Source organism: Vombatus ursinus, unplaced genomic scaffold (assembly GCF_900497805.2).
Source record: "Vombatus ursinus unplaced genomic scaffold, bare-nosed wombat genome assembly UNPS02014817.1, whole genome shotgun sequence".
NCBI lineage: Eukaryota > Metazoa > Chordata > Mammalia > Diprotodontia > Vombatidae > Vombatus > Vombatus ursinus.
Window position 1 is genome coordinate 11,708,686 of NW_020954595.1, and position 18,663 is coordinate 11,727,348.

The window sequence follows — 18,663 nt, forward strand, 5'->3', positions numbered from 1 at the left end:
CCCCCCCCGTTCTCCTCCTCCTTCTCTGACCACTCCTCCTCTGTCTCCTTTGGGGGATCCTCCTCCAGTCGCGCCCCCTCACCGTGGGTGTCCCTCAGGGCTCTGTCCTGGGGTTTCCTCTTATTCCTCTCCTGGGATCTCATCAGCTCCCCCGGACTTAATCTTCTCCATGCAGATGACTTTCAGATCTACGTGTCTAGCCCTTAACTCTTTCCCGACCTCCAGTCTCACATGTCCAACGCCCTCACAGACATCTTGAAGTGGATGTCCAGGAGACGTCTTACACTCACTGTGTTCAAAACAGACCTCTCTGTCTTTCCCCTGAACCCCTCCTCCATCCCCCAGCTTCCCTTCACTGTCCAGAGCCTTGGCATCCTCCCAGCCCTCTCAGGCTCACAAGCTAGGAGTCATTCCCCAATCCTCACTCCCTCTCACTGCACCCCCCACCCTCCATCCAATCTTTTGCCAAATCCGGTCATTTCTGCCTTCACGGCCTCTCTTTCCCAGCACTCCCCTGCGTCTCCTCTGACGGCCACCTGCTTAGGGCAGGGCCCCCTCATGTCACACCCAGACTCTTGCCTGCCCAGAGCCTCTCCCCACTCCAGACCCTCCTGCACACGGCTACCAAAGTGATCTTCTTGACCTGTAGGTGTGGCCCCACTCCTCCTCCCATCCCAGTGGCTCCCTCTGAGCTCCGGGATCAGACACAACCCGGCCCCTTCCTCCCTCTGCACTCTTCTTTTCCCTTCTCGTCTGTGACCCAGAGACGCTCTGGGGACCTTCCCTGGCTGCCCCTCTGCCGACAACACTCTCGCTCCTCTTCCTGCCTCTTGACTGCCTTGGTTTCCTTCAAGGCGTAAGCTAAGTCCCACCTTCTAGAAGAACCATCTTAGCTCAGGTCCTCCTTGGCTCAGTGCCGGAGACGCTACTTCATCCCCAACGTGCCGATTTGAGCCTGGTCTTTGCGTGCCGTCCCCTCTGCTGGGCTGTGAGCACACACCCAGGGCCCGACCCAGGGCAGGTGTCTCTTAGCAAACGCCGCTTGCCCCGACGAGGAGCTTGGCCTTCACACCTTGTTTCTGTGGTTCTCTCCATTCTCATCGTTAGGAGTGTCTGGGCTCTGCTCATGGCCTCGGCCTCGATGCCCCTGCACCTCTGCATTCACTACAGAACACTAATTGAGCCGTTCCCCAGTGGATGGACAATGATTTTGTTTCTAGTTCTTTGATACCAAAAAGGGCTGCTCTGACGATTTTAGGGACTGGATGGAGACTTGGAACAGAGGTCTGAATACCTGTGGACACAAAACGATGCTGCAGACCTGAGAAAGAGTGAGGGTCTCCGAGTCACAGGGGAGAGTGCAGCCGGGGCTACCTTGCCTTATGGGATTCTCAGTCATCTCATCTTGGAACGCTCGAATGAACGCAAGCAAAGGGACCCCAAGGAGGGTCGTTTCAGTTCTCCCCCCGCCCCAGCATCTCTTTCAGAAGATGAAGAGGGAAGGGAATTATCTGAAGAACCAGACAAGGGCCTTGGCCAGACCAAGTCAGGGAGAGCTGGTGACTTCACTGTACCTACTTCTCTGGGATCGTGTCTTTAAAAAGGTAATTGGAAGAGGTCGAGTGAAAGATGGGGAAGTAACAGGAAGAAGTAGTATGCGGCTGGTCAGTCGTTTTCTTAGCAAAGTTGCTGGAGTGGCTTGCCATTTCCTTCTCCAGCTCATTTTACAGATGAGGAAACTGAGCCAAACAGGATGAAGTGACTTGCCCAGGTCACACAGCGAGTGAGTGTCTGAGGCCGGATTTGAACTCAGGAAGATGAGTCCTGATGTCAGGCCCAACACTCTCCACTGCATGCACACCAGCCTGAAACCTGATCAGGAAATCCAAGGAAGAAATCATAGCGAACCATTTTTCCAGCCTAAGACAGCACAGAGGGCCAGATTAAGAGATCTGGGGATGGCGCCAGCTTCCAGGCACACAAAGATTCCAAGGCAGGAAGAGATCCCTGAACTGGGGCGGGGTGTGGCACCTGGTACCACGTGGCAGCGCACTACCCAGCTCTGGGCCACACGCCCACCACAAGGGCCAGTGCCCAAGAGCGAGAGATTGAGAGGAACGGGGCGGGGTCCCGGCAAGACCGCCTCCGAAGCAAACAGCAGCCCCGGCGTGGCTCTGAGCAGAGGGGCAGAGCCTCGTGCTCAAGCTGAAGCTGCGGCGGCATGACCAAAGGGGAGGGGGCCCAGTCCATCACTGAAGCAGGCTGAGCCCAGCGGCGTCCGCTCAAACTTCCCACCAGGAACGAGCTGGCCGATGATGTCCCGCTCAGGCCCAAAGCTGGGTCAGGAACGCGGAGGACTCGAATCTTCATTCGAGCAGGGAGACTAGACCCCGGATCGTATCATTTGGGAGCGCTGACAGCTTGGAAGTCCCGAGCGTGGGCTGACTCTGAGATCCTGGGATAACCCAATACTCAAAAGCAGCAAAAATACAGCGGAGACAGATGCATCCCAGACCGAGGGCAGTGCCAGCCCTAACAGAATGTCCAAAGGCACGAGGCAGGCCGGGGGAAGGAGCAGAGAAGCACGGAGTCCCACCACAAAGTCTGAGCTGTGGCACAGCCAGGTCGCCTTTCTTCACTTTGTTTTTCATCCACTGCCTTCATGTTCTCGACCTTTTGTTCTTCCAGATGAATCTTGTGATTTTTTCTAGCTCTATAAATAACTCCTTGGTCATGTGACAGGTACGGCAATGAATGAGTAAACTAATTTAGGTAACACTGCCATTTTTATTATGTTGATTCAACCTACCCATGAACAATGAATATTTCTCCATCTGTTTACACCTGTCTTTAATTGGGTTCGTGTAGTTCCTTTGTGTCTTGGAAGGTAAACTCTGAAGTGTTTTATACTGTCTGCAGTTATTTTAAATGGACTTTATCTCCTTCTGTTGGGTTTTATTGGCAATATAGAGAAACGCTGACGATTTATGTGGGTTTATTTTATATCCTGCAACTTTACTAAAGTTGTTAATTATTTAATAAATAGTTATTCCATTCCATTCTGTTCCAAAGGTTTAGAAACTCTGATGAAGACAATGACCAATCCCAATCTGAGAAGACTCATGATGAAACACGCTACCCCCCTCCAGGGGACGGGCTCAGAGCGCAGCCTGGGGCATTTCTGTATCTACATCTATCAACAGACAGATTGGCTATGGCCGATGCGGGACTTGCTTTGCTCGACTACTGGTGTTTGCAATGGGTTTGTTTTTCTTGTCTTCTCAGTGGAGTTGGGGGGAGGGGAGGGACAGAATTCAGATGTGAAAATTTTTTTTTCTTTTTAGAAGAAGGGAGTTGGAAGTCACTGGTCATAGCAAATACCAAACTCTCAAACACTCAAGTGAATCTGTGATCTTGTCCCAGTTCAGAATTTCCCACCAACGACACAAATTGCAACCAATCCCTGCCTTCTCCTCCGAGGTGACTCTTGTCCACGTCCTCTGTCCACTCCCTCGAAGGCTGTGCTCCATGCGCTTGGAGAGCTCTTGCCTTTCCCCTTATGGTACAAGGACGCCCTGGGAACACGCCCAGCTGCACCCCTCAACCTCGCCGTGTCCCTGGCTCATCTTTGACAGCGCCTTTCCTCCCATCCCTCCTCGGTTCCTCACTGGTTCTCTGCCGCGCCCTGCTCACGCCCACGTGGGCCAGGCCACCCCCCCCTACCTTGCAGATGAGCTGATCGTGGTAATCTCCCCACATGTTGCTACACGCCGTGATGTCAACGGTCAGCTTCTGGAAGGCATCCAATGTCCCTTGGGAGACGTGAGGAAAGAAAGCGGCTCCTTTCTCTTTGGATAGGAGAGTTTCTATAGAGTCTAGGAACAGAACGGTGTAAAGGGAAGACTCAGCCTCCCTCCCGGGAAAAAACGAGCCGCGTTCCCAGGAGGGACCTCAGATCCAGAGCAGCCACCCAGGTCAAGCTCCACCCTTCACAGAGGACGTGCCCTTCCTTAGGGGACACCACTGCCGTCGCAGCCACCAACACGTCCACAGGCAGGCCTTGTTCAGGCCAGACTCTCGGGCCCTGCAGACAACCACCATACTTTCTTGTGGCAGGAGCCACCCCACGGCCCGGGTCAGGCTGCACCCTGGACTTGCGAGGGCGCTGCCTAGTGCTCAGATCACCTTGGGCTTATTCTTCTGCCCTCTAATTCCCTCGTGCCCGTCCTCCTAAGGAGCCAGATTCTACAGAAGGTCACTGAAGCTGACGCTCCGGGCTCCCTGCTACTGGTCAGTGGGACCCCTACTCGGAGAGGGAGAAACCAGTTTGTCCTGCATCTGTCTCCTGTGCTGGCTTCATGTGCACGTTGATCCTTAACCAGGGACGGGCACAGAGCTAACTCACTATAGGAAAATGATACTATTAGCAGAAGGCACCATATTTACGCTCAAGGGAGCAAGGAAACAGGCATTTATTAAGCACCTACTAGGTGCCAGACACTGTGCTAAGAGCTTTACTTGTATTATCTCCCTTGATCCTCATAACAGCCTTGCAAGGTAGGTGCTGTTATTGGAGGCACACAGACTTGCCCAGGGTCACGCAGCTAGAAAGTGTCTGAGGCTGGATTTGAACTCGGGTCTTCCTGACTCCAAACCTAGGGTTATATCTACTGCATCACTCAGTTGCCCCTCGCAGCCTAATCTGACATCATTGCAACGGAAATCAAAAAAAAATCTCTGTGATTATCTTTTGTTTCTTCATCTCTTACAATGGAATTCTTCAGAACAGAACTGAAGAGAATAGAAAGAAAAGTATTCTTAGCAGGCAGCTGGGAGTGCAGTGGATAGAGCTCTGGGCCTAGAGTCAGGAAGACCCAGGTTCAAATCCAGCCTCAGGCACTTACTAGCTGCGTGACCCTGGACAGGTCACTCAACCGTCCTCTGCCTCAATTTCCTTGTTTGTAATATGGGGATAATGAGAGTGACTACCTCCCAGTTGTTGAGAGGTCATTGTGAGGATCAAATGAGATATTTGACCTACTTAAAGCACTATATAAATGTTATTATTTTTATATTAACAGAAATAAAATGCACAAGTGCCTTGAGGTTTAAAAGCACTTTCTTTCCATACAACAGTCTTGTGAGGGAGGGAGTGTAAACACCATTAGCACTGTTTTATAGGTGAGGAAACTGAGGCTCTGAGGAGTGAAGGCAGTTGCCTGAGTGATGTTGGGAAGTCAGCCTCTCTCTTTTCTAAAAATTTATTTATTTTTAGTTTTCAACATTCACTTCCACAAGATTTTTGAGTTCCAAATTTTCTCCCCCTCTCGCCCCTCCCCCCAGCCCAAGATGGCATGCATTCTGAATACCCCTTCTCCAGCCTCTCCTTTCTGGGCACGAGGGGACTTGGGAGCCGCCCCTAGGTTCCCCTCCAGCTCTAAGCCTGTGACCGACCCCCTACACCGGGGGCTTGTTCATGGCTCTTCTGATGGATCAGGTGCCAGCAGAACTCTTCCCTTAAGCAGGCCCACCCTTCCCCTCTACTTGGCCAGAAGGCTAGAAAGACGCTGGATTCCTGCTGTCACAGGGAATTGGAAGGAGCAAAGCTCTGTAGCCCCGCCTGCGCCCTCTTAGACAAGAGACATTAAATGGCCCTGACCTGAAATGGGGGCTCGGGACACGCCCTGGGGCAGGTGGGTTACTGCCCCGGCTGCTCCCCTCCCCAGTGTACCCTCCAAGGGGCGCGACCCTCCCCAGAGACAGGCTGCAGTCCAGCAAGACTGGGGCAAGCACGAGGTCACTCATACCTAGAAGGTCCCTCCTGGCCATGTGCTTTGCAATCCTCACTGAATGTCTCATGGCAGGTGGTACGTCAGGGCTTAAAAAGGAGCAAAAAGGAAGGGTGGTCAAGCCAGCCGAGGGCATCCATTGTCCCATCCCATGCCCCCGAGAGGACGGCCCAGGACGATGGGGATGGCCGGCCCTCCCTTCCCTTACACGTCCATACTCCCAGGGACCAGAGCTCCCACCTCCCTCCCACTGGTCTCTGCCTAGAGAAGCTCCCGGAATGGGGCAAGAGCCCTTCTCCCTCTCGGGCCCCCTCTTTGTGGTCCGGCTGCAGTGCTTGGCTCAGACAGCCCTAGACGGGCCAGTCCCCTTGGCCTGCTTTCCAAGCCCATTCCACTGAGGCCCTTTTCATAGGTTCCTAAACATTAGTTAACTGGGCTCTGCACCAGTTGACTGGGCTCCCAGTCCCTGACCCCTGGGCCCACGGACCACCACATGTTTGCCCCTCGTCCCACAAGTGCATGGAATGAGGGACCTGACCACCTGTATGACCCCCCACCCCTGCCAGCGCGTGGAGCCACTCTGAGGATCTCCTCCCCACCATCCCGGGCATTCTCAACCCAAGGACAGCTTGTAATCAAGAGCCATTTTAGAGCTAAGACCAGCCTCCTCTGCTTGCAAAGCCCAAGAAAACATCCTGGAACAAAACGCTTCAGATTCTACCCAGTGAGGGTCAAGGAGCGGCATGGCCCCCCTGGAGACTGGGGAAGTTGGGGACGTGTGACACATTACAGAGAGGTGGGGAAAACTTACAGCCTCGGTTTTTTGGCCCAGATTTCTTCAGTGACCCCAAAATAATCAAATTCCAGAGAAAAGGATGCTTTTATTGCGGAATTGTTGGTCAGGGTCAGCTGCCGCTTCAGGAGACATCTCAATGGAACGCTGGAGCCGAAGTCCAAGCAGAGATCCTGAGGACTGCTCGGCTCCTGGTCCTCACTGAAAACAGCAAGACCATGCCATGGGCCATTGATGGACAACCCATCTCCTAGGCCTGGAGAGATGGAGACTCATTCCTTTGGACCCCGATGGAGGCCTTGGAAGCAGCAGCCTCCCTCAGACCCCTGGCCATCATGCAGGGGCACAATCTCTGTGCAGATGCAAACTGGCAATGACCTCTTCAGGTATGGCAGCTCCTATCCCCTCAGCTGTCACAGCTACTGAAGACCCAGGAAAAAAGTTCTCAACACCAGAGTCCTCAGCAGCGTCAAATGGTTTAACATCAGAAATGGATCGGATATATTTTGCATGTCTTCACGTATATAACTGATATCATATAGCTTGCCTCTCTCCTGGAGAGAGGCAGGAGAGAGAGAAGATTTGGAACTCAGAATTTTAAAAAAATCTGAAATGTAATTGGCAGGACCAGATGGATTTACAAGTGAATTCTACCAAACGTTTAAAGATCAACTAATTCCAATATTAAATAAATTATCTGGAATAACAGGCAAAGAGGCAGTCCTTTTATGAACCAAACTCATTTACCAAACTTTTATGAACCAAAGTCATTTACCAAACTCCTTTTATGAAACAAATATGGTGCTGACACCTGAATCATGAAGAGCAAAAACAAGGAAAATTTAGACCAATTTCACTAATGAATATTGATGCAAAAATCCTGAATAAAATAAAATACTAGCTAGGAGACTACACCAATATATGACAAAGATTATACATTGTGGCCAAGTGAGATTTATACCAGGAGTGCAGAGCTGGTTCAATATAAGGAAAACTATTAACATAATTGATTGAATCAATAGCAAAAGCAGTAACAATCATGTGACTATTTCAATAGATGAAGAAAAAGCTTTTGACAAAACACAACATTCATTCCTATTAAAAACGCCTGAAAGCAGAGGTATGAATGGATTTCTCCTTAAAATGACAAGAAGAATCCACCTAAAACTATCAGCAAGCAGTACCTGTAAGGGGGATAAGCTAGAAGCCTTCCCAACAAGATCAGGAGTGAAACACAGATGCCCACAGAGAAATCAGCACTATTATTCTGTATTGTCCCACAAATGCTAGTAATAGCAGTAAGAGAAGAAAAAGAAACGGAAGGAGTCAGAATGGGCAATGAGCTAATAAAGCTATCTCTTTTTGTGGACAATATGATGGTATATTTGGAAAATCCTAGAGATTCAACTAAGAAATTAGTCAAAACAATAATTTAGCTAAGCAGCAGAACGTAACATAAATCCACATAAATCACTGACATTTCTATATATCACCGACAAAGCCCTGCAAGAAGAGATAGTAAGAGATGTTTCATTTAAAATAACGGCATACCTCCCAGGACAAAGCCGGGAACTATATGAACATAATTATAAAACTTTTTATACAAATAAAATTAGATTTAAATAATTGGAGAAATATTAATTGTTCATAAGTAGGTAGAGCTAATATGATAAAAATGATAATTTCACCTAAACTAATCTACTTATTCAGTGCAATCCCAATTATACAACAAAATTATTTTATTAAACTAGAAAAAATAATAACAAAATTCACTCAGAAGAACAAAAGGTCAAATATACCAAAGGAATTAATGAAAAAAAATGTAAAGGAAGGAGGTCTTGCAGTGCCAATCTTAAATTGTATTATAAGGTGGTAATTATCAAACTATCTGGTAATGGTTAAGAAATAGAAAGAAAGACCAGTGGAATAGAGGAAGTATACAATACATAGTAGTAAATGATTACAGTCAACCTGTGTTTCATAAATGCAAAGATCTAAGCTTTTTGGATAAGAACTTACTATTTGGTAAAAAAAAAAAAATTGCTGAGAAAACTGAAAGGCAGTCTGGCAGAGACTAGGTATAGACCAGTATCTTACACCATTTACCAAGATAAGGTAAAAATGGATACATGGCCTATGTATCCCCCTAAAGGGGGATATCATAAGTAAATTAGAAGAGCATAGAACACATTCCCTATCAGACTTATGGATAGAAGAAGAATTTATTAATAAACAAGAGATAGAAAGCATTGTGGGATGTGAAATAGATACTTTTGATTACATTAAATTAAAAAGTTTTTGCTTAACCCCAATTGCCTAAAAAAAAAAAAAATAGATAACCTTACTTAAAAAAAAAAGTTTTTGTACAAATAAAACCAATTCAGTCAAGAGTAGAAGGAAAGCAGAAAATTGGGGAAAATGTTTTATAGAAAATTTCTTGGATAAGGGCCTCATATCTCAACTATACAGAAAACCAACTCAAATTTATAAGAATATGAATCAATCCCTAATTGATAAATGGTAAAAAGATATAAACAGGCAGTTTTTGGAAGAAGAAACCAAGGCTGTATATAGTTATACGAAAGAATGCTGTAAATCATTATTGATTAGAGAAAGGCAAATTAAAACAACTCTGAGGTACCATCTTATACCTATCAGATTGGCTAAAATGATAGAAGGGGAAAATGACAAATGTTGGAAGGTCTGTGGAAAAACTGGGATACTAATATACTACTGGTGGAATTGGGAACTGATCCAAACATTTGGAGAGCAATCTGGAATTATGTCCCCCAAATTATAAAACTATGCATACCCTTTGACCCAGCAATACTACCATTAGGTCTGTTTCCCAAGGTGATCAAGGAAAAAGAAAAGAACCTGTATGTTCTAAACTATTTATAGCAGGTCTCTTTCTGGTGGCAAAGAACTGGATATTGAGGAGATGTCTGTCAACTGGGGAATGACTGAACCGAGTGTGGTATGTGATTATGATGAAATACTACTGTGCTATAAGAAATGATGAGCAGGCTGATTTAAGATAAACATGGAAAGACTTGCACGAAATAATGAAGAGTGAAATGAGCAGAACCAAGAGAATGTTGTACATTGTAACAGCGATATTGTTCAACGAGTAACTGTGAATGATTGAGCTGTTCTGAGTAATATCAACATTAAAATCAGCTATGAAGGAATATGTTCTCCACCTCCAGAGAAAGAATTGATACGTGGAAGTGTTGTAAGGTTCCCGCTACGTCTCTGCATCAAACGGTGGCCTTCTCTAATGCGGGGCTGGGAAGGAGGGAGACGACTCGGAACTCAAAATGTAACCAAAAAATAAATAAAATAAATATAAAAAATGTAAATAAAAAGATGTCCTCAGAGGAAGGGAAGAAAGCAAACTTGTGGCATGAGAGTAAATGCGATATTAACTTGAAGGTGAAATTAAAACTTTAAAAAAAGAAATGTAACTGGAAAACAAATAATGAAACAAACAAAAATATACTGGAAAAAGAAAAGACGCGGATGTGCGTCGCTGCTGAGGACCCCGGCTCCTCTCTGTCTGCCCGGCAGCTGAGCCACCCTCTACACCCTCTAGCCGGTGTTGCCCCGGCCAGAACGTGAATTCTTGAGAACAGGATCTTTCTTTTCCATTCATATGCCCAGACCTTGGTACAGGGCTTGCAAGCAGTGAGTGATTAATAAACGCTGTTTGTTGAGCTGAATTGAAATGTTTTTATTCATTTGCCCATTCCTGCTTGATGCCCAGGATAAGTCTGCCTAGAAGGTGCCGTTCTGGCTCAAGGGACAGCCCCAGAAGGAGCGTAGCACACTTTCTATCTCATCCACTCATGTCCTAATCTCTTACAATCTGTCTTCTGATCAGTCCTCATCCTCCTTGACCTCTCTTGACACTGACTCCCTCTCTCCTTCTAGCGCCCCTCCGCTACAGGCTGGCCCACTCTTCCTCAGCCTCCCCCTCCACCCTAAGCGTGGATGTCGGGCCCTCTTCTACACTCATCAGTATCCATGGTTCAGTGGTCATCTCCATGTAGATGACATCCAAATCTATCTCATCAATCCTTGTCTCTCTCTGACACCCATCTCACATTGTGAACTGTCTGCTAGGGGTCACCTGATGTTCCACTGGTAGCTCGAGCTCTAAGTGTTCAAAACAGGATCCATTATCATGCTCCATAAACCTGCCCTTCCTCCAAACTGGTCAGTTTCTGTGGAGGGCACTGCCATCTTCCCGATCACCCAGGACTCGCCCAAGCTCCTTCAGCTATTAAACCGCAAGGTGAGGCAAGGTTGGCTGTCCCCTTAGAGGCCTGGCTTACCTGCTTTGGCCATCAGCCTGGGGTATTGAGAAGGTCACATCCAGCCCTTTGGGCTTCCCTGAAATGCCCAGAACAAGAGATTTCTTCACCCCTTCTATGTGACACAGGAGGGCAAGGTCTGTCAGTTCATCCTAAAAGCAGAACAAAGTCCTACCTTCTTGTTAACCAAGCCAAGATCCAGAACCAGCTTGGGAAATGTGTGAGAGGTCACTGGAAAACGAGAACTGCCCTGCTTCTCGGGTCAATGATTGTTGGACCTACTTGGGCAGTCCATTTCTAAGGATGTCTATATTTAGAATTTCAGGACGTCCCCTCTGCCTTCTTCTCAAGAGGCCGCCATGCCTGGACGATCTATCTCTTTGTTGACTATCCTGAGCAGGTCAGAGCCAGACCGTTCAGCACATGCATTCAGGCCACCAGTGACGGGTGGAGTTAGAATGACGGGGAGCCACGAGGCCCTGGGGACTGATAGAGGGAAGAGTCCGGGGTGGGGAGAGGGCCAACAGCTTCACCCTGGATGGAGGAGGGGAGAGGACCGGGGTCCTCACTCCCAGTTCTCAGAAACACAAAATACTTGCAAATGTAAACATAAGACCTATGAAAGTAAGTTTTCCTTTGTGGGACCCGCAGGCTCAGAAAATTTAAGCCCTGTCATAACAGGGAAAGGAGGACCCTTTGACACAGAAGGCTTAGAGCCTTCTCACCCTCTGGCATCAAAATGTGGATTCTGATTTTGGAAAAAATGAAAAACCTGACTGCAAAACCTCTTGACCTGAAACGGGGTAAGTGATGTGGGCAGGTTCTGGAGCTCACACATGAGAGAGAGAGCAGGGCATTCCGCAGAACTCCAGGGTGGACACCGAGGCCAGAGTGCGTGCTGGGGCCCTTGCCCAGGGCCTCCTCGAAGCCCCAGGAGACGTTATGGCCTTTCCCTCCTCTCTGAGGCTCGGGCCAGGTCAGAGCCCCCTCTCCCACCAGGGACATCATGAGACAACGCTTCCGTTGCTGCCCTTACCATAGTGAAAGCTGTAAACCGCAGGTAGACCTGCTTCTCCTCATTGGGGCCCAAGAGGCCATTTCTGGGGCAGACGTCCACTAGGCAGAGGCTAGAATGAGTCCCCAGAAGCTGTCAATAAAGGGAAATTCTCTTCTAAGCTATTCAGACATTTCCAGATTAACCTCCGAGATTCCAAAGGCTCAGCCAGTCCCTCCTTGGCCAAAGGAAGGCACAGCACCCACAAGGCCATGTCATGATGCCCCAGTGGCTCAGTGGATCTGGGGCACATGCCAACAGTCTTGACCTCATCTTCCTCCAGGAGACCCTCTTCTCTTTGTATGCCAAAAGGGAACCATTAAGGCAGGGTTACTGGGCACTGGACCACCTCCTTTCCTAGCTCTCAGACAGAACCACCCCAGTAGAAGTCGGGAGCTTAGAAGAAGTTATCTGGGTAAACTGGAATGGCACTGCCTCAGGGGCCCACAAGACCAGGTCTGTCAGTCAGGAAGAGCTGAGTTCAAATCCAACCTCAGACACTCACTGGCTGTGTGATCCTGGGCAAGTCATTTTACCTCTGTTTACCTCAGTTTCCTCATCTATAAATGGGAGGGAGGTAATCATAGCACCTACTTCCTAGGGTGATTGTGAGGACCCAATGAAATAATATTTGTAAAGCAACGTAGATTAAATCACTAGCCATTATTAGCTCTCCTCAGAGGAGAGAAGGGGCATATTCAAAGGATGCTGCAGAGGTGAAATTGACAGGCCCTGGCACCATATTGGATCTGGGGGGCGAGAGAGAGGAGTCCAGCATGACCCCTAGGTTGGCAGCCTGGGGGATGGGGAGGATGGGGGCACCCTCTCAGTAACAGGAAAGGTGGGGGGGAAGAAAACAAAGTCCATTTTAGACACGTTGGGATGAGGTTGTCTACCAGACCACCCCTGTGGGACGCCCGAAAGGCCATGGGCCCTGTCTCACTGCCTGCTGTGGGCACTCTCCATGAGCTTTGGAGCTGAAATGTGAAATCTATAAAATGAGGGGCTGGCCTCACTGATGGTCTCTGAGCATCTTACGATCCTGTGGCCTTTGTGCTCTGCTCACCAGAACAAGCTCCTAGTGTGGGTAAACCACTCTGCAAACCACCTGGTGCCCTAGACACGTGGGCGCCGTTCTTCTTCCTCCCTCCACCTTGGCCAGGCCGGCCAGCGCATTCCCCCAAGCCTGGATGGAAGAGGCCTCTCTTACCTTCCCCCACAGGAACTTGGTGGGCAGAAGTGTCCCGTTAAAGAGCGTGACGGTGGCCTCCGTGGGAATGCCAAAGTACATGTCGCTGAGCACAAGCTGGCTGGACATCAGGTAGACATAAGGCCTCTGCACTTCGCCATAGACAGGCAGGTAGCTGGACGCAAAGGGGGCACGGGGTCAGGCATTGTTGGCTGACCCTTCCCTAGCTCAGGCCTGGAGGGCCCGGGGCTCGGGCCTCCCCCAAATCCTTCCCCAATTCTGTTCAATGTGTGTGCCTTCCTCTTTCCCTCCCACCAAGCTTGTTACTCAGAAAGCACTCAGCACCAGTGACCCAGCATCCCCATGTCTCTGATAACTTTCCCAGGACACTCAGGCCCAGGTCAGACTCCAGGTTTCATCCGTGAGGCCTCTTCTGAGCCCAGGGACCCGCCTCCCACGAGCTTCTCTGCACTGGCAGAGAAGGAGGAAAGAGAGAGATCACATACATGTAGCTCCCCCTGGCACCAGACAGCTGCCTTCCTCCAGCATTCTCTCAGGAGTGTCCCTTGAGACCCGAGGGAGCTCAGCACACCCTGGGCCCTCGGAGGCCTCAGTCCTAGGGGCTGCTGCCAAAGCAGCACCTTGAGCCGCTCCCCCAAAGGCCAGCAAGGCATGAAGTGCCTCTGGTGTTCATGATTCCTTGGGTACTGTGCTGGTCAAAAGCAAACCACACCCAATTATTTGGGAGCATCCTCCCAAAGGGGCCACAATCCACCTAAGGAATCTTCTCCCACAGTAATGACGATTCTGAGTCGAGATGTCTAAGAGACATGCGGAGGTAGATGTACACAGGGCAGCTGGGGATGTTTGGCTAATGCTTGGGGAGGCTGATGAGGGCTCTACAGATCTGGAAGTCACAGGCATAAAGATGGTCTTTGAGTTCATGGGAGCTGATGGGAGGATGTGGAGGGCAAGAGAGGGAGGCAGAGACAGAGAGAAGAAGGCAAGAAGGATGGGGAGAAACAGGGGAAAGGAAGGTGGGAAAGAGATAAGAGAAATGGGGGAGGGGGAGAGGAAAAGGAAGAGAGAGGCAGAGAGACAGAGAGAGAGGGAGAGGAGGAGGAGGAGAGGAAGGCGGACAGAGACAGGGACAGGGAGAGACAGAGAGAGAAGGAGGAGAGAGAGAGAGATCACATACATGTAGAGGGAGGAGAGACTCAGGACAGAGCCCTGGGGGACACCTACAGTTGGGGAGAAAGAGAACCTGACCAGAGCAATGTTCTAAAAACCCAGGGAGGAGAAAGGGCCCTGAGGCAAGGGGTGGTCAGCAAGGGCAACAGTTCCAGAGAGAGCAAGTAGAATGAGGAGGGGGAAGAGCATTTGTCAGGCTCACCACTGAAGAGGCCACTGAAGTCAATCAGAGGAAGAGGTGTGTAACTCACCCTACAGAATAGCAGTGGGGTGTTTGATAAACCACTGCAGTAAAGACTCACCTCTGGGCAAAAGTCTCTGGGAAAAGAAGAAAGCAGTCCGGCAGAAATTAGGTTTACATCAACATCTCCCACCATGTATCAAGAGAAGCTACAGATGGGTCTGTGACTGAGATGTGAACGGTTACATCTTAGCCAGATGAGGGGAACAATAAAGAAATGTCCTTCTGGATCAGTGGATACTTCGTGACCAAACGGCATAGAGAGAATCTCAGAAAAAAAGAGCAATTTCAATCGAATTCAACAGAATTTCAAAGTTTTTGCACAAACAAAATCAATGCAGCTAAAATTAGAAAGGAAATAGTTAACTGGGGAAAATATTTGAAGCAAGTTTCTTTGATACAGGTCTCATTTCTAAGATGTATAATTGGTTCAAATCAATAAGAACAAGAACCATTCCCTAACTGATAAGTGGTCAAAGGATATGAATAGGAAGTTTTCAAAGGAAGAAATCTAAGCTATCAACAGTCACATGAAAACATACTCCAAATCACTAATAATTAGGGGAATGTAACTTAAAATAACTCTGAGGTCATACCTTATCCCCATAAGATTAGAAAAGATGACAAAAAAGGAAAATAACAAATGTTGGAGGGGCTGAAGGGAAAGAGGCACACTAAAGCATCCTTTGTAGAGCACTGAATGGCTCAGGCATTCTGCAAAGTCACTCAACTCTGCACACTCTTACCCAGTGACACACCACTATGCCTACATACCCCAGGAGATCAAAGAAAAAGGAAAAGGACACCTGTGCACAAAAATATTCACAGCTGTTTTTGTAGTGGCAAAGAACTGGGTAGTGACAAGTTGTTGAATTAACTATTAAATTATTAAACATTAGTTAAATATTAAAATCACCAATTATTGAATATTAATTATCAAAAGGCTGGACATTCATACACCATAATTTGTTCAGCTGTAGGAAATGCTGAAAGGGATGGTTTCAATAAATCTAAGAAGACTTTCATCAACTGATGCAAAGTGAAGTGCACAGAACTGGAAGAATAGTTTGTATAGTGACTACAAAACTGTAAAGAAACTCAGCTTTGCAGACTTAAGAGCACTCAGTGACCAACCATGACTCCAGAGGACCTGCGACGAAGCATGCTGCCCCCTCCAGACAGGCGACAGCCTCAAGATTGGAGTGAGACATACACTTTTGGATAAGGCCAATGAATTTATTTTTCTTGACTATGTATAAGTGTTTCATAAGTTTTGTTTTTCTCTCTTTTCTTTTTTATGATTGGGGACAGGAGTTGGAAGGGAGAGAGGTAAAGAGAAGAAAGAAGGATCCCAGAAGCATTTTAAGTGCACAGAAAGGAATGACGGAAGGCCAGAAGAGAACACAGACCAGCAGGACAGCTTTGAGAGTCACCTGCCCAAGTGAACACACTGGAGACGTATCAATTACAGTTCTCTTTTCTGTTCTCCTCTGTATATGGAAATGCTAATTCTGGTTGGCGTTTGTTAAGTTCAGAGGACAAAAATAACTTAATACAGAGATTATCTGGAGAGCTGATGAAGTTGCCCGCCAAATGAGAGAAGAAAGTTAGAGAGCTGTCTGCCTTGAGTGGCGGGGATGGAAGCCAGAGGCAGCGACGGGGAGCCAAGGAAGGGAAGGCAGCCAGGGTAGACAACCTTCTTCTTTTTCATTTCTTTAATTTGGTATTTTAGTAACCCCCAATCACGTGTAAAGCAATTTTAAACATTCATCATTAAAACTCTGAGCTCCAAATTCTCTCCCCTCCTCCTTCCCCACCTCCCTCATTGAGTTGGTAAAGGCTATAAGTGTGTGCAACTTTTTCTAGGAGTTTGGTGTAAAAGCCGGGGGGGGGGGACTATAGATTGCTAACTCGGGGGGAGTTATCGAGCAAAACTCAGTAAAGCTTTTTTAAAGAATAAAAGTCAGGCAGGTTTAAAGGCAGCAGGGACAGAGCTGGTGGATAAGAAGGCTGAGAATTCGGGGGAGGGGGGTCACTGAAGAGCAATCCTGGGTTCCAGGGTAAAGGTGAAGAGTCAGCACTGGGAAGGAGCTGGGCCATCCCACACTCTGAGATGGCAGCCAAACCTGAAGGAGCTGGGGTGATCTGAAGGGTGGGCTGGGGGAGGAGGAGCCGGCTGTGCGGCCTGCTGAGGGGGAGGGGGCAGGTTGGGGGGCCCGAGGGACACCGAGTGCAGGCAGAGAAGGCAGTTAGAGGCACATTTCCCTTTCTCCACCCCCTCCAACACCTTGGGATGGGCCTTCCTACACAGGAGGGACTTGGCAAAGGTGGTCAGGACTCTGATCTCAACCACGGATGTTAGCTGGGTCGTGGCGCCTTTTTTAGCGACGTTCAAATCGCCTCGTGCACACCTTCGGTTTAAATAGTATTCCACTCAGAATTCTATTCTCAGAAACAACAGAGCCCAGCTCGCGAGCTGTCCCAAAGAACCACGGCCACTTGGCATCTCTGAAAGAGCCTGTTCCCAGAGAAAAACAATGATTTGGGAAAAAAAAAAAGATTTGCGGATGCTGGCCGGGGCAGCATCATACAGACAGACAGACAGATGGACAGGCGGACGGACAGATGGATGCTTCATATGGCTTTGTCTGTAGGTTGCTTCCCCCACAGACTGGGAGCTCCAGAGGGCAGGGATCATCTTTTGCCTCTCTTTGTACCCCCAGCGCTTAGCACAGTGCCTGGTGCTTAATAAATGTGTGTCGACCGACCGATTACTGATTGACGGAGGCGCAGCCAGGGCTCCTGGACCAGCGGCTCGAGCCCCTACCTTGGCTCTCCGTTCTCCACTTGCAGCTCCAGGACTGTCCGGAGGCTCCGGCAGCATTTAGCTTCAAAGAGAACAGTCACGCGGAGCTGTCCCAGAGGAGGAATACGGCCCCGGGGAGGCCGAATGATGAAGGGAGAAACCTGCGGAGGAAGAGGAGAGCTGCGCTGCTTTGACGAGTGACGCTCGGCGCGGGGCGTCAGACTCAGATGGAAAGGGGGCGAGCAGCACACTGACCAGGGAGCCACAAAGGAACGCTCTCTGGGCCGCACTGCACTTGGGTTCATTTTGGTAAATGCTTCCCAATTACATCTGCACCTGGTCCAGGAGACGTGCTGCCATGGCCTCAGGCTGCCGCCTCTGCTCAAGGGGACCTGGGCAGGAGGCCAAGCACAGGGGCACACGCTGCAGAAGAGGGGAGCCCTGAGCCCTGGACGAAGACTCCTGGCGGGGAGCAGAGGAGTGCCAGAGGAGGGGCCTGGACGGTGAAGGGCCTCGGGATCACAGGAGACACAGATCAGGGGAAGGTGAAGGAGCTTCCAGGATCAGGGTGGCGGTCACACCCTTCTTAGCCTTCCCTGGAGAGTGACAGTGCTGGCACCACAGTCTCCAGAGGACCCAGATAAGCTGGAGAGGGTCCCAGGAAGGCAGTCAGGCTGGTGAGGCGCCTGGAGTCCACGGCGTACAAGGATCGGTCGAGGGACCTGTGTGTGTGGAGCCTGGAGAAGTCCCTTCCAGCCCCGCACTCCCGGCTTCGGTGTCAAGCTGGCTTTGGGGCTTGGAGCCCCGCGACTGAGAGAATGGCGGGGGCATCAACAGCAACAGGAGTGAGAGGCGGGGGCGGGGGGAGCTCCACTGTGGACAGGTGGAGCCTGAGGTTCCGAGTGGGTCCTGAGTCCGTTCTTTCTCAGCAAGCACCAAGACAAGAAGGGCCCGGGGAGCTCAGTCTGGGGTAGAGCCACGGGGGAGGAGGATCCCGTGGAGCTTGGAGAACCACTGACCACGTCCCCAAGCCCAGAGCCAGCTGTGGCTTCCAGACCGCTGACCAGGGCGCGGGCCGCAGGGAGCTTACTTTTTCCTTCCTTTCCTTGAGGCACGCGGGGCTCTCCCGCATCTTCCACTTTGCTGGGAGCTGGCTCGTGTTCTGAATGCTTACAAAGCCGACTGCCTTCTTCCCCAGTCGAACCAGACCCAACTGCAGGGCTGAGACATCGATGCTAAGCGTTGGTCCCTAAGGCACCAAAAAAGACCCTTCACATGTCAGTC

The 18,663-nt window shown here is 49.4% G+C and overlaps 1 protein-coding gene across 1 annotated transcript in view; it reads right to left on the reverse strand.

The window, feature by feature from the left end:
• DLEC1 (DLEC1 cilia and flagella associated protein) overlaps positions 1–18,663 on the reverse strand; it is a 77,117-nt gene that overhangs the window by 16,354 nt on the left and 42,100 nt on the right. The window contains exons 19-26 of the mRNA XM_027835915.1: positions 18,470–18,628; positions 17,401–17,540; positions 13,163–13,316; positions 11,935–12,045; positions 10,920–11,050; positions 6,601–6,783; positions 5,808–5,878; positions 3,724–3,875 (exon numbers count right to left, since the gene is read on the reverse strand). Of these exons, the coding sequence (XP_027691716.1) occupies positions 3,724–3,875; positions 5,808–5,878; positions 6,601–6,783; positions 10,920–11,050; positions 11,935–12,045; positions 13,163–13,316; positions 17,401–17,540; positions 18,470–18,628 (1,101 nt within the window). The remainder of the gene's footprint in view (positions 1–3,723; positions 3,876–5,807; positions 5,879–6,600; positions 6,784–10,919; positions 11,051–11,934; positions 12,046–13,162; positions 13,317–17,400; positions 17,541–18,469; positions 18,629–18,663) is intronic.